The sequence below is a fragment of the Solanum verrucosum genome, unplaced genomic scaffold (assembly GCF_900185275.1).
Source record: "Solanum verrucosum unplaced genomic scaffold, falcon-dt-bn FXZP01000255.1, whole genome shotgun sequence".
Taxonomy (NCBI): Eukaryota; Viridiplantae; Streptophyta; class Magnoliopsida; order Solanales; family Solanaceae; genus Solanum; species Solanum verrucosum.
The window spans coordinates 2,339,977-2,355,932 of NW_026020006.1; the positions used below are offsets into that span (position 1 = coordinate 2,339,977).

General features: G+C 39.1%; 1 protein-coding gene across 3 annotated transcripts in view; it reads left to right on the forward strand.

Annotated features, from left to right (window-relative positions):
* The window catches only part of LOC125819677 (ultraviolet-B receptor UVR8), a 30,591-nt gene extending 28,241 nt beyond the window's left edge, over positions 1-2,350 (forward strand). For 2 of the 3 annotated variants that reach the window (XM_049499144.1, XM_049499145.1), the window contains exons 14-15: positions 1,488-1,567; positions 2,120-2,350. In XM_049499144.1, coding sequence (XP_049355101.1) covers positions 1,488-1,567; positions 2,120-2,239 — 200 coding nt within the window. In that variant the 3' untranslated portion in view covers positions 2,240-2,350. Of the gene's footprint in view, positions 1-979; positions 1,104-1,487; positions 1,568-2,119 lie in introns of those variants that run through there. The other variant, XM_049499146.1, reaches the window with a different exon arrangement.
* The last annotated feature ends 13,606 nt before the right edge of the window (positions 2,351-15,956 follow it).

The following is a 15,956-nucleotide window of genomic DNA, read 5'->3' on the forward strand; positions in this document are numbered from 1 at the left end:
AAATTTCTTGGCCTACAGTTAGGATTGGACTTTTAGGTCCTCCCACACTTGTATATCATGTGGCTGGTCAGCTACGACTGACTTATCCTTGGACAGAGTGCAGTCCCTCTCACAAAGCTTTGGCATAAAGCTTATGGACCGCTGTGTAATATCCACTTTCAGAGGAGCTTTTTGGATCTGATCTTCTCCGGTGGCCACCCTTGCCGGACTTTCGGTCCAGATCTGCAGAGTGTACCGAAGACTGCCATCATCGATCGTGACCTCTCTAGGTACATTAGAGCCATTTCCTTCAACCTTGATTCTCGCCCATTTAAGATGGTTCTGTAACTGCGTTTCTTCCTCTGTTTTGGTCCAACCTCCACAAATATCTCTGATGGCTTTGAAAGTACTTTGCGACCAGAACTGAAGGGGCAAACCCCCGATCCTGATCCATGTTGTTCTAGCACTTTCTGTTGCCGACGATGTACATATCTTTGGGTTCCACCATTGAAATAGCATAGGAGAATTTCTTGCTGACTTCCTCGGTTTTCTGTTGTTTCTGTGTTCTGTATTCCTCTACCCTGATTATGGCATGTTTGTGGGCTGGAAAATTCTTACGCTTCTGCATAGTTGTAGAAGTGCCATTTTACTGTTTCCAGTTTTCAGTATTTAGTAATTCATTTGTTGTCAACAACGGCTTGGTTCTATTTGTTTTGGCATTTGAATGATAACATTTTGAGAAGGGTTAAACACATACTTAAACCATTTTTTGAGTTTTATATCTGAACTATTGAGAATGTGAGTTTTCTATCTGTACTATCATCCAATGGTTAGCGAAACACACTTAGATGCTGATTAGACCAAATGTTTGTCTACAATCGCTTTTAGGTGCGTTTGGCCATATAATCTTCGTTAACCTTACATATATAACGACTCTACTAGTTGACACACTAATTTTTTTTATATATGTTTTCTAATTGATTTCTTTAAAACCATAAAGTCTCCCCTTCCAAGTTGGAGATATCGACGCCACGGCTGAGACAAGACCATGGCTAAGAAGGTGGAGAAGAAGATGTCGGATGTTGTAGTGGAGAATAAATTAATTTATACGGTGATAATTTTAACCTTTAACCTTAACTTTTAAATTAATATTAATTTATTTAACTTTTCCACAATGGAATTGTTTTTTCCACGTGGCAGATTTTTTAAAATAAAAGAGTGTAGTATACACAGCATCATAAATTAGTGAATTCGCCAACCATTGCATGAGTTTAGGTAGGAAACTCACTCTCAAAACATTGTGATAGTTTAGATGTGAAACTCACTCTCAATAGTTCATGTATGAAACTCAAAACATTGTGGTAGTTTAGATGTGTTTTTGACCCTTAACTCTAACATTTTCACATAAGATGATTGAGTTATTTGGTTTGCTCTAACATTTTCACATACGATGATTGAGTTATTTGGCTTACTTATGCTTATCAATAACCTCAACGTTTGTCCTTAAGGAGGAAATGTTTACACTTGGGGATGGGGAGGCTCCCATGGGACATTTTCTGTAGACGGACATTCTTCTGGCGGACAACTGGTTTGTTCCCTTAGACTTCAAATGCAACTGTTATGTTTTTATGGACTTTCAAATGATGTTTATTAAATAAATATTAGAACTTAAAGGTTCAATAGACTTCTCTTGTTAATAGTAAGTTTAAACTAGTCAAGATATGAAGAACTGTGAGTGCTACACGGTAAAAACTAAAAAGTTACTTTAGTTTTAAATCAGTTGCTCAAATGCCACCACATCTTCGAAAATGGTTCAAAGACCTTGCTAAATTTTTTCTTCTTTCTTCATTTGTATCTGGCTTTCTTATCTTGTTGCTTCGTGGCAACGTTTTTAATCACTCTCTTTCTTCTTATTGACCAGCAGAGTCTTGTTTGATAAGTCAGAACATTTTCACGAGAGTGTATACTTTTACTCAGTTTATATCTTTGTCCATTTTCCCGGCCCCCTCATTTCCACTATTTTGTTTTTCCTATTTGACAGTAGCAATATCTAGTTTAGAGCTTTAAGTGATCTTTTCTGTTGGTTTACACTGGAATGTCGGTTGCTTCAACTTGCCTAATACAAGGTGGGTTTGTGCAGGGTCAAGGAAATGATGTTGATTACATTAAGCCTACAAAAATCAACTTTCCTAGACACGTAAAAGCACTGCAAGTATCCTGTGGGTTTAATCATACAGGTGCTATATTTGAATACAGCTAGTTGGAAAATCAGTCTCGTTGTTTCTTGTCGCGAAGGCAATATAATCTGCTTCTTACGGAAGGTTTGCAATCACGTTCACATATATAAGCAGTCTGTTATTGCAGCTATACACTCCGCCATGCATGATTATATGATCTTTTTTTCCCCTTGAAGTATGTCTCCTCTTAACGATTTGAATGTAATCTTTATACTAGACCTGTTTATACCCAGTTTGTACCTTATAAATACAAGCTTGTATCAAATAAAATACTGTAAAGGATTAAAAATGTCCTTAATGTATTATAAAATGGTTCAAAAATGTCCTACTACCTATTGAATCAAAATGGCATTTATTAACAGCAAAATGACTTAACAATGGTGACATGATTTTTTATTTTACCCATTTCAAAGTTCTGATCCAGCTTTTAAAAAAAATTCAAGATCCATAAATGAAATGAAAACGATGACTTAATACAGATGAAAATATTGAGATATATCTAAATTTCTGTTTCGTAATACATAAACCTTGAAAAACCGATGTCTCCTTTTATGCGATTGTCACAAATGGACTCATGAAATTTGTATAACCCTGTTCGCTAGTGATATTGTCCATTGCACAACTTTAAAATGCATCGTTAGTGGGTAAGACTTACTTACTTAAACCCCTAACATCTCTCATGTTTTTTGCCGATCATATCCTAAGCTGTGGTATCACACTATATCACCAAAAAAATCATCTAATTCCTAGTGAGTGGCCGCGAAATGTTAAAAAAATGGTGTAGATCATGACAAGGTTATACATATTGCTCTCCCAAGTCATTACAAAGGGTTTTGTAAAGGTTTTGCAAAAGTATCAGAAAATCATATAATAAAAAAAATTCATTGACTAACACATCGAAAATTGAGAAAATCACTTAATTCTTGTTGAGTGGCCCTTAAATGCTAAAAGAATGGTGTGGATCATGGTAAGACTATATGTACCGCTCCCTTAGGTCATTATGAGGATTCTGTAAAGGTTTTGCAAAAAAAAAAAAGTGTCTAAAAATCATTTCACTAAAAAATTGATTGACTAACACACGAAAAGCTGAGAAAATGACATAATTTCTATTGAATGGCCCTGAAATGCTAAAAAATGGTGTGAATCATGGTAAGCCTATACGTACTTCCCCAAGTCATTACAGAAGGTCTTGTAAAGGTTTTGCAATTTTTTTTCTCAAAAACCATATCACGGAAAAATAAATTATCTCAACACATGAGAAATTGTGAAAATTGAGTGGTTCTTAAATGCTAACAAAATGACATGGACCATGGTAAGGTTGTACGTCCTGCTCCCCAGGTCATTACAGAGGGTCTTGTAAAAGTATTACAAAAAGTGCTCGAAAGTCATATTACTAAAAAATTCATTGACTAAAACATGAAAAACAGATAAAATAGCTAATTCCTGTTGAGCGACCCTATATGCTAAAAAAGTGACATGAATCATGGTGAGGTTATACATACTAATCCCCAGCTTATTACATATGGACTTGTAAAGGTTTTGTAAAAAATCATCTGGAGACAATTCATTAACTAACACATACGAAAAATTGAGAAAATTACCTAATGACTAAAGTCATTAGTGGCCCCGTAAAGTTGTAAGCATAATTCTCTTAAGACACTTTAACATAACCTATTTCCCATTAGGCACTCCAATTAAAAAATAAATACCTATTGAATATTTTCTGACACTTCGTCAAAGAGGAAGTGCATGTAATACACATGCATATGATGTGGCAAAATAACAATCAAATGAAAACACGTGGCATTTTAATTTAAAATAATTGTAAAAATGAATTTTAAATATAAACAAATCAAAATATAAAAAGAAAAGATTTTCAACTAAAAAAAGTAGAAATTATACATCCCTCACCCCACCCCCTCCGCAGCCCACCCCACTCCAAACCTCTCCCTTTCTTCTCTTTGCCTGACATTTCCCATTGTTCACCGTTGTCAGTTTTCCATATTATGTATGAATTTTACCATTTTTATTTCTCTTTAGCCTTATTTTCATTTAAATTGATAACGTTTTCTTAAAAGATCTGTTCATTCTTTGTTTATTTTGATTTTGATTTTGCTTTTTTTTTTCTTTCTATTTCTGCTTCGATTTATGGGGAAGAAGGGGTATGGGTTGGGGGTGGTGTGTGTGGCTAGGTGAAGAGGGAGAAATAAAATATTTGAATAATGATCTTCATTTTTTCCGGCAAAGATGTGGATGGTGGTCTCTCCTTTTTTTCAGCAAGAAGACGTAGATAATAATCTCCATTTTTTTCCGGCAAAGAACTGCGAAGATCTCCATTTTTTTCTGGAAAAAAGATGACAGGAGTAGTTCTACATCTCCAAAATTAATTGTACAATGATAAGAATTTTTTTTCTAAAAGAGGAAATTTGTAAAAATAAAATAAAATTTGCAATGGATTGTTGTGTAGAAATGGTTGCAACAGGTCATGTGCAAAAAATGTCACGACCCAAAGTACACCCTAGACGTGACATGACGTATAAGACCTCGAGAGGCCCTACACAAGCCACTTATCATACATCATACAAGATAATAGAATAATGAGTTCAAAAGACAGTTTATATCATAAATTGTTTGATAAGAAAACGAAACGGAAAATCTAACATAGTCTCAAAGCCATCTAGTACATTAAGAGTGATTATGACGCAATCCATACATCACATACAATATGGAAAAGTAAAGAAAATAAACAATAAAGGGTTCGGTCCTCGGAACATGAGGACTCACCAATCTTCAAATCTACTAATGTGATTACTAGCCACGGGGATGCGGAATAGGAGCGTCAAACACTACATAGCCAAGGTCTTCACGGACGTCCACGAAAAATTTTGGCAAAAATGAGCTCGGAATTCCAGATCACCAAAAAGTCCATGGACTATAGCACACGAAAATCGGCAAAATGGGGGGTTTACCAGCTCCGGGGATCGTTTGACCTTGAAAATGGGACATTTTGGCTGTGACGGCCAACTGGATCCATAGCTAAGGTCTTAACGGACGTCCACGAAAAATTTTGGCAAAAATGTGCTCGAAATTCTAGATCACCAAAAAGTCCATAGACTATAGCACACGAAAATTGGCAAAATGGAGGGTTTAGCTGCTCCGGGGCATGTTTGACCTTGAAAATAGGATGTTTTGGCCGTGAGGGCTAACTGAATCCATAGCTACGGTCTTAACGGACGTCCACAAAAATTTTTGACAAAAATGAGTTCGAAATTCCAGATCACCAAAAAGTCCATTGACTATAGCACACGAAAATCGGCAAAATGGGGGGTTTACCTTCTTTGGGGCTCGTTTGACCTTGTAAATTGGCCGTTTTGGCCTTGGTGACCAACTGGTTCCATAGCTAAGGTCTTAACGGAGGTTCATGTAAGTTTTTGGCAGAAATGACGTTGGAATTTTGGGTGACCGTAAAATCTCGTGGACTATAGCACACGAAAATTGGCAAAATATGGGGTTTACCAGCTTCGGGGCTCGTTTGACCTTGAGAATGGGATGTTTTGTCCGTGAGGGCTAACTGAATCCATTGCTAAGGTCTTAATGGACGTCCATGAAATTTTTTGGCAAAAATGAGCTCGAAATTCCAGATCACCAAAAAGTCCATGGACTATAGCACACAAAAATTGGTAAAATGGGGGGGTTTACTTGCTCTAGGCTCGTTTGACCTTCAAAACTGGAAGTTTTGGCCGTGAGGGCCAACTGGCTCCATAGCTAATGTTTTAACGGACGTCAACAAAAAATTTTGGCAAAAATGAGTACGGAATTCCAGATCACCAAAAAATCCATGGACTATAGCACAAAAAATTGGCAAAATGCGGGGTTTACCTGCTCTGGGGCTTATTTGACCTTGAAAATGGAACGTTTTCGCTGTGACGGCCAATTGGCTCCATAGCTAAGGTCTTAACGGACGTCCACGAAAAAGTTTGGAAAACATGAGGTCGGAAATCCAGATCACCAAAAAAGATAGTGAACTATAGCACATGAAAATAGGTACAATGGGGGATTTACCTGCTCTGGGGGTCGTTTGACCTCGAAAATGGGATGTTTTGGCCATGAGGGCCAATTGCCTCTATAGCTAAGGTCTTAACGGACGTTGACAAATTTTATTGGCAAAAATGAGGTCGAAATTCCAGATCACCAAAAAGTCCATGTACTATAACTAGGGGTGTGCAAAAACCGAACCGACCGATAAACCGAACCGAAAAAAGTGTTATTGGTTTATTGTTATTGGGTTATTGGGATAACGGTTATTTAATAGTTTTACAAAAAAAATTATTGGGTTATCGGTTTGTTATTGGTTTTTAATATTGAGTTATTGGGTTAACCGATAACCCATTAAGAATATAATAATTTACTATTTTAATTTTTAGTTATACATATATATAATATATTAAAAAAAATATTAATATAATTAGTAGTATATTAGACTAAAAATATAAAACCCTACACAATAATTAACACTACTTAACAATTAACTCTCCTCTCTACTTTTAGTTATTTAACCTTTAGGTTTTACTTTTTAGTATTACTTATTTACTTTAGTTAGTTTATAATTGACTAATATTAGCTTTTGCACAATTGTAAATATCTGCAATTTGATTAACGTCAGGAATTCAAATTGTGTGTGTGTGTTTTTTTTAAAATAACGTAAGAACTTCATTTAGTTACCATAAGCATGGCCTCATTTGCTATTGGTTTGACTTTTGCCTATGATTTGGTTTTATTTGATTCTCTTTATTGCATAAAGGGGACCTCGTTTTATATTATGGTGATCGAAAATTAACCAAGTCTTTGTTGTGATGACCAAAATACAACAAGTTGGTCCTTGTTGTCCCGTTTGGAATGATTATTTCGATGTATGCGTATCGCGTCAAATTATTGGATAAGTCATATATTTGTTTTGAAAGCATTTTCTTATTGGTTAAACCGAAAATCGAACCGTTAAAGACCTAAAACCGATAAATCGAAAACCGATAACAAATATCTTATTGGTTTGGTTATTGGTTTAGCATATTTAAAAATCGAAAACTGAACCAATAATACTTATAACCGAACCAAACCGACCGATACACACCCCTAACTATAACACACGAAAATTGGCAAAATGGGGGGTTTACTTGCTCTAGGGTTCGTTTGACCTTGAAAATGGGTCGTTTTGGCCGTCAGGGACAACTGGCTCCATAGGTAAGATATTAAGGGATGTCCAAGTAAAATTTTGGCAAAAATAAGGTCAAAATTCCAAATCAATAACAAATCCGTGGACTATATCACACGAAGATCGGTAAAATTGGGGATTTACTTGCTCTAGGGCTCGTTTGACCTTGAAAAATGGGTCATTTTGGCCGAGAGGGCCTACTGGCTCCATAGGCAAGGTCTTAATAGACGTCCAGGTAAAATTTTGGTAAAAATGAGGTTGGAATTCCGGATCACCAAAAAAGATGGTGAAATATAGCACATGAAAATTGGTAAAAGAGGGGGTTTACCCGCTCTAGGGCTCGTTTGACCTTGAAAATGGGCCGTTTTAGCCGTCAGGGCCTACTGCCTCCATAGGTCAGGTCTTAACGGACGTCCAGGTAAAATTTTGGCAAAACTGAGGTAGGAATTTCGGATAACCAAAAAATTCGTGGAATATAGCACACGAAAATCGATAAAATGTGGGGGGTTTACTTGCTCAAGGGATTGTTTGACCTTGAAAATGGGACATTTTGGCCATGAGGGCCAACTGGATCCATAGGTAAGGTCTCAATGGACATCCAAGTAAAATTTTGGTAAAATTGAGGTCAGAATTCTGGATCACCAAAAATGATGGTGAACTATAGCACACGAAAATTGGCAAAATGGCGGGTTTACTTGCCCTAGGGCTCGTTTGACCTTGAAAATGGGCCGTTTTGGCTGTGAAGGCCAACTGGCTCCATAGGTAAGGTCTTAACGAACATCCAGGTAAAATTTTGGAAATAATGAGGTCGGAATTCTAGATCACCAAAAAATCCATGGACTATATCACACGAAAATCGGTAAAATGGGGGGTTTACCTGTTGTAGGGCTCCTTTGACATTGAAAATGGGCCATTTTCTCCGTGAGGGCCAATTGACTCCATAGGTAAGGTCTTAACGGACGTCTAGGTAAAATTTTCGTAAAAATGAGGTCGGAATTCTGGATCACCAAAAATGATGGTGAACTAGAACACATGAAAATTGGTAAAATAGGGAGTTTACAGGCTCTAGGGTTCGTTTGACCTTGAAATTGGCCCGTTTTGGCCGTGAGGGCCAACTGGTTCCATATATAAGGTCTTAATGGACGTCCAACTAAAATTTTGGCAAAAATGAGGTCTAAATTCTAGATCACCAAAAAGTCCGTGGACTATAGAACATGAAAATCGGTAAAATAGGGGTTTACCTGCTCTAGGGCTCGTTTGACCTTGAAAATTGGACATTTTGGCCGTGAGGACCAACTGGCTCTAGAGATAAGGTCTTAACGGACGTCCATGTAAAATTTTGGCAAATATGAGGTCGAAATTTCGGATCACCGAAAAATCTGAGGACTATAGAACACGAAAATCGCTAAAATGGGGGTTTACCTGCTCTAGGGCTTGTTTGATCTTGGAAATGAGCCATTTTGGCCGTGAGGGCCAACTGGCTCCACAGATAAGGTCTTAACGGACGTCCAAGTAAAATTTTGACAAAAATGAGGTCGAAATTCTGGATCACCAAAAAATCCGTGGAATATAACACACTAAAATTGGTATAATGGGGGGTTTCCCTGCTTTAGGGCTCGTTTGACCTTGAAAATGGGCCATTTTGGCCGTGAGGGCCAACTGGCTCCATAGGTAAGGTCTTAACAGACGTCCACGTAAAATGTTGGTAAAAATGAGGTCAGAATTCTGGATCACCAAAAATGATGGTGAACTATAGCACACGAAAATCAGTAAAATGGGATGTTTACCTGCTCTAGGGCTCGTTTGACCTTGAAAATAGGCCGTTTTGGCCGTGAGGGCCAACTGGATCCATAGATAAGGTCTTAACAGACGTCCAGGCAAAATTTTGATAAAAATGAAGGCGGAATTCCAGATCACCAATAAATCTGTGGACTATAGCACACGAAAATCGGTAAAATGGGGGGTTTACCTTCTCTAGGGCTCGTTTGACCTAGAAAATGGGCCGTTTTGGCCTTGAGGGCCAACTGGCTCCATAGATAAGGTCTTAACGGACGTCCAGGTAAAATATTAGGATAAATCAGGTCGGAATTCCAGATCACCAAAAAATCTGTGGACTATAGCACACAAAAATTGGTAAAATGAGGGGTTTACCTGCTCTAGGGCTCGTTTGACCTTGAAAATGGGCCGTTTTGGCCGTGAGGGCCAACTGGCTCCATAGATAAAGTCTTAATGGACGTCTAGGTAAAATTTTGGCAAAAATGAGGTTGGAATTCTAGATCACCATAAAATCCGTGGACTATATCACACGAAAATTGGTAAAATGAGGGGTTTCCATGCTCTAAGGCTCGTTTGACCTTGAAAACGGGTCATTTTGGCCATGAGGGACAACTGGCTCCATAGGTAAGGTCTTAACAGATGTCTAGGTAAATTTTTGGTAAAAATGAGGTCGGAATTTGGGATCACCAAAAAAGATGGTGAACTATAATACACAAAAATTGGTAAAAGAGGGGGTTTACCTCCTTTGGGGATCGTTTGAGCTTAACAATGGGCCGTTTTGGTTGTTAGGGCCAACTGGCTCCATATGTAAAGTCTAAACGGACGTCCAGGTAAAATTTTGGCAAAAATGAGGTCGGAAATCCAGGTCACCAAAAAATCCGTGGACTACAAACACGTAAATCGATAAAATAGGGGGTGTACCTGCTCTAAGGCTCGTTTGACCTTGAAAATTGGCCATTTTGGCCATGAGGGCCAACTGGATCCATAGCTAAGGTCTTAACGGACGTCCAAGTAAAATATTGGTAAAATTGAGGTCGGAATTTTGGATCACCAAAAATAATGGTGAATTATAGGACATGAAAATTAGTAAAATTGGGTTTTACCTTCTCTAGGGCTCGTTTGACCTTGAAAATGGGCCGTTTTGGCCGTGAGGGCCAACTGGCTCCATAGGTAAGGTCTAAACGGACGTCCAGGTAAAATTTTGGCAAAAATGAGGTCGGAATTCCACCAAAATATCTGTGGACTATATCACACAAAAATTGGTAATATGGGGGGTTTACCTACTCTAGGGCTCGTTTGACTTTGAAAATGGGCAATTTTGGCCGTGAGGGCCAACTAGCTCCATAGGTAAGGTCTTAACGAATGTCCGGGTAAAATTTTGGTAAAAATGAGGTCGGAATTCTGGATCACCAAAAATGATGGTAAACTATAACACACGAAAATTGGCAAAATGGGGGGGGGGGGTTACCTGCTCTAAGGCTCGTTTGACCTTGAAAATGGGACGTTTTGGCCGTGAGGGCCAACTGGCTCCATAAGTAAGGTCTTAATGGACGTCCAGGTAAAATTTTGGAAAAATGAGGTTGGAATTTTGGATCACCAAAAAAGATAGTGAACTATAGCACATGAAAATCGGTAAAAGAGGGGGTTTACCTTTTCTGGGATCGTTTGACCTTCAAAATGGGCCATTTTGGCCGTCAGGGCCAACTGGCTCCATATGTAAGGTCTTAACGGACGTCGAGGTAAAAATTTGGCAAAAATCAGGTCAGAATTCTAGATCACCAAAAAATCCGTGGAATATAGCACACGAAAATTGGTAAAATTAGGGGTTTACCTGCTCTAAGGGTCGTTTTACCTTGAAAATGGGCAGTTTTGGCCGTGAGGGCCAACTGGCTCCATAGATAAGGTCTTAACGGATGTCCAGGTAAAATTTTGGTAAAAATTAGGTCGGAATTCTAGATCACCAAAAAATCTGTGAACTATATAGCACACAAAAATTGGCAAAATGGGGGGTTTACCTGCTCGAGGTCTCGTTTGACCTTGAAAATGGGCCGTTTTGGTCGTGAGGGCCAACCGGCTCCATAAGTAAGATCTTAACGGACGTCTAAGTAAAATTTTGGCAAAAATAAGGTCAGAATTCCAGATCACCAACAAATCCGTGGACTATATCACACGAAGATCGATAAAATGGGAGGTTTACTTGCTCTAGGGATCGTTTGACCTTGAAAAATGGGTCATTTTGGTCGTGAGGGCCAACTGGCTCCATAGGTAAGGTCTTAACAGACGTCCAGGTAAAATTTTGGAAAAAATGAGGTTGGAATTCTGGATTACCAAAAAAGATGGTGATCTATAGCACACGAAAATCGGCAAAATGGGGGGTTTACCTTCTCTAGGGCTCGTTTGACCTTGAAAATGGGCCATTTAGGCCGTGAGGGCCAACTGGCTCCATAGGTAAGGTCTTAACGGACGTTCAGTAAAATTTTTTGCAAAAATGAGATAGAAATTCTTTATCACCAAAAAAGATGGTGACCTATTACACACGAAAATAGGCAAAATGGGGGGTTTACCTGCTCTAGGGCTCGTTTGACCTTGAAAATGGATCGTTTTGGCTGTGAGGTCCAACTGTCCCCATAGGTAAGGTTTTAACGAATGTTCAGGTAAAATTTTGGCAAAAATGAGGTCGAAATTCTTTATCACCAAAAAAATATGGTGACGTATAGCACACGAAAATCAGCAAAATGGGTGTTTACCAGCTCTAGGGCTCGTTTGACCTTAGAAATGGATCGTTTTGGCCGTGAGGGCCAACTGTCCCCATTGGTAAGGTCTTAACGGACGTCGAGGTAAAATTTTGGCAAAAATAAGGTTGAAAATTTGGATCACCAAAAAATCCTTGGACTATAGCACTCGAAAATCGGTAAAATAGGGGGTTTACCTGCTCTATGGCTCGTTTGACCTTGAAAATGTGCCATTTTGGCCGTGAGGGAAAACTGGATCCATAGGTAAGGACTTATTGGACGTCCTGGTAAAATTTTGGCAAAAATAAGGTCGGAATTTTGGATCACTAAAAAATTCGTGGACTATAGCACTTGGAAATTGGTAAAATTGGGGGTTTACCTGCTCTAGGGATCGTTTGACCTTGAAAATGGATCGTTTTGGCCGTGAGGGACAACTGACCCTATATGTAAGGTCTTAAGGGACATCCAGGTAAAATTTTGGCAAAAATGAGGTCGAAATTCTGGATCACCAAAAAATCTGTAGACTAGCACACAAAAATTGTTAAAATGGGGGGTTTACCTGCTCTAGGGCTCGTTTGACCTTGAAAATGGGCCATTTTGAATGTGAGTGCCAACTGGCTTCATAGGTAAGTTCTTAACGGACGTCCAGGTAAAATTTTGGCAAAAATGAGTTCAGAATTTTGGATCACCAAAAAAGATAGTGACCTATAGCACACGAAAATTGACAAAATGGGGGGTTTTCCGGCTCTAGTGCTCGTTCGACCTTGAAAATAGGCCATTTTGGCCGTGATGGCTAACTGGCTCCATAGATAAGGTCTTAACGGATGTCCAGGTATAAATTTGGAAAAAATGAGGTAGGAATTTCGGATCACAATAAAATATGTGGACTATGTTACACGAAAATCGATAAAATGGGGGGTTTACCTTCTCTAGGGCTCGTTTGACCTTGAAAATGGGCCATTATGGCCGTGAGGGACAACTGGCTTCATAGGTAAGGTCTTAACGGAGATCAAGTTAAAATTTTGGCAAAAATAAGTTCGAAATTCTTTATCACCTAAAAAGAAGGTGACCTATTGCACACGAAAATAGGGAAAATGGGGGGTTTACCTGCTCTAGCGCTCATTTGACCTTGAAAATGGATCGTTTTGGCCGTGAGGTCCAACTGTCCCCATAGGTAAGGTCTTAACGAACGTTCAGGTAAAATTTTGGCAAAAATGAGGTCAGAATTCTTTATCACCACAAAAGATAGTGACCTATAGCATACGAAAATTAGAAAAATGGGTGTTTACCTGCTCTAGGGCTCGTTTGACCTTTGAAATGGATCGTTTTGGCCGTGAGGGCCAACTGTCCCCATAGGTAAGGTCTTAACGGACGTCCATGTAAAATTTTGGCAAAAATGAGGTCGAAATTTTGGATCACCAAAAAATCCATGGACTATAGCATACGAAAATCGGTAAAATATGGGGTTTACCTGCTCTAGGGATCGTTTGACGTTGAAAATGTGTCATTTTGGTCGTGAGGGCAAACTGGCACCATAGGTAATGTCTTAACGGACGTCCAGGTAAAATTTTGGCAAAAATGAGGTCTAAATTCTAGATCACCAAAAAAGATGTTGACATATAGGAGACGAAAATCGGCAAAATGGGGGGTTTACCAACTCTAGGGCTCGTTTGACCTTAAAAATGGATCGTTTTGGCCGTGAGGGCAAACTGTCCCCATAGGTAAGGTCTTAATGGACTATGTTACACGAAAATCGTTAAAATAGGGGGTTTACCTTCATTAGGGCTCGTTAGACCATGAATTCAAGATCACCAGAAAATCTATGGGCTATAGCATAGACAATCGGTAAAATGGGGGGTTTACCTGCTCTTGGGCTCGTTTAACCTTGAAAATGGATTGTTTTGGCCGTGAAGGCCAATTGTCCCCATAGGTAAGGTCTTAACGGACGTCCAGGTAAAATTTTGGCAAAAATGAGGTGGGAATTTCGGATCATAAAAAATCCGTGGACTATAGCACACGAAAATTGGTAAAATAGGGGGTTTACCCGCTCTAGGGCTAGTTTAACCTTGAAAATGTGCCATTTTTTATGTGAAGGCCAATTGGCTCCGTAGGTAAGGTCTTAACGAACGTCGAGGTAAAATTTTGGCAAAAATGAGGTCAAAATTCTGGATCACCAAAAAATCCGTGGACTATAGCACACGAAAATTGGTAAAATAGGGGGTTTACCTGCTCTAAGACTCGTTTGACCTTGAAAAGGTGGCATTCTGGCCGTTAGGGCAAACTGGATCCACAGGTAAGGTCTTAACGGACATCCAGGTAAAATTTTGGGAAAAATGAGATAGGAATTCTGGATCACCAAAAAATCCTTGGACTATAGAACACGAAAATCGGTAAAACGGGGTTTTACCTGCTCTAGGGATCGTTTGACCTTGAAAATGGTCCTATTTGGCCGTGAGGGCAAACTGTCTCCGTAGGATAGGTCTTAACTAACGTCCAGGTAAAATTTTGGCAAAAATGTGGTCGGAATTTGGGATCACCAAAAAATCTATGGACTATACCATATGAAAATCGATAAAATGGGGGGTTTATCTTCTCTATTTATCGTTTGACCTTGAAAATGGGTCATTCTGGCCGTGAGGGCCAACTGGCTCCATAGGTAAGGTCCTAACGGACGTCCACGTAAAATTTTGGCAAAAATGAGGTCGGAATTCTGGATCACCAAAAAAGATGTTGACCTATAACACACGAAAATCGGCCAAATAGGGGGTTTACCTGCGCTAGAGCTAGTTTGACCTTGAAAATGGGTCATTTTGGAAGTGAAGGCCAAGAGGCTCCATAGATAAGGTCTTAACGGATGTCCAGGTATAATGTTGGCAAAAATGAGGTCGAAATTCTGAATCACCAAAAAATCCGTGGACTATAGCACACGAAAATCGATAAAAATGGGGGTTAACCTGCTCTTGGGTACGTTTGACCTTGGAAATGGGCAATTCTTGCCGTGAGGGCCAACTGGCTCCAGAGGTAAGGTCTTAATGGACGTCCAGGTAAAATTTTGACAAAAATGAGGTCAGAATTTTGGATTACCAAAAAAGATGGTGACCTATAGCATACGAAAATCGGCAAAATTGGGGGTTTACTTGCTCTAGGGCTCGTTTGACCTTGAAAATGGTTATTTTGGCCATAAGGGCCTACTGGATCCATATATAAGGTCTTAACGGACATCCAGGTATAATTTTGGCAAAAATGAGGTCGAAATTCCGAAGCACTATAAAATTTGTGGAGTATGTTACAGGAAAATTGGTAAAATTGGGAGTTTACCTTTTCTAGGGCTCGTTAGACCTTGAAAATGGGCCATTCTGGCCATGAGGGGCAACTGACCCCATAGGCAATGTCTTAACGGACGTCTAGGTAAAATTTTGGCAAAAATGCGGTCGGAATGTCGGATCACCAAAAAATTCGTGGACTATACCACACGAAAATGGGTAAAATAGGGGGTTTACTTGCTCTAGGTATCGTTTGAATTTGAAAATGGGTCATTTTCAACATGAGGGCCAACTGCCTTCATATATAAGGTCTTAACGAACGTCAAGGTAAATTTTTGGCAAAAATGAGGTCTGAATTCCGGATCACCAAAAAATCTGTGGACTATAGCACACGAAAATCGATAAAATGGGTTCTACCTGCTCTAGGACTCGTTTGACCTTGAAAATGGGCCTATTTGGCTGAGAGGGCAAATTGTCTCCATAGGAAAGGTCTTAACGAACGTCCAGGTAAAATTTTGGCAAAAATGAGTTCAGAATTCTTGATCATCAAAAAATCTATGGACTATATAGCACACGAAAATTGATAAAATGAAGGATTTACCTGCTCTTGGGGTCGTTTGATCTTGAAAATGGATCGTTTTGGACATGATGGCCAACTGTCCAAATAGGTAAGGTCTTTACGAACGTCCAAGTAAAATTTTGTCAAAAATGAGGTCGGAATTTTGGATCACCAAAAAATCCGTGGACTATAGCACACGAA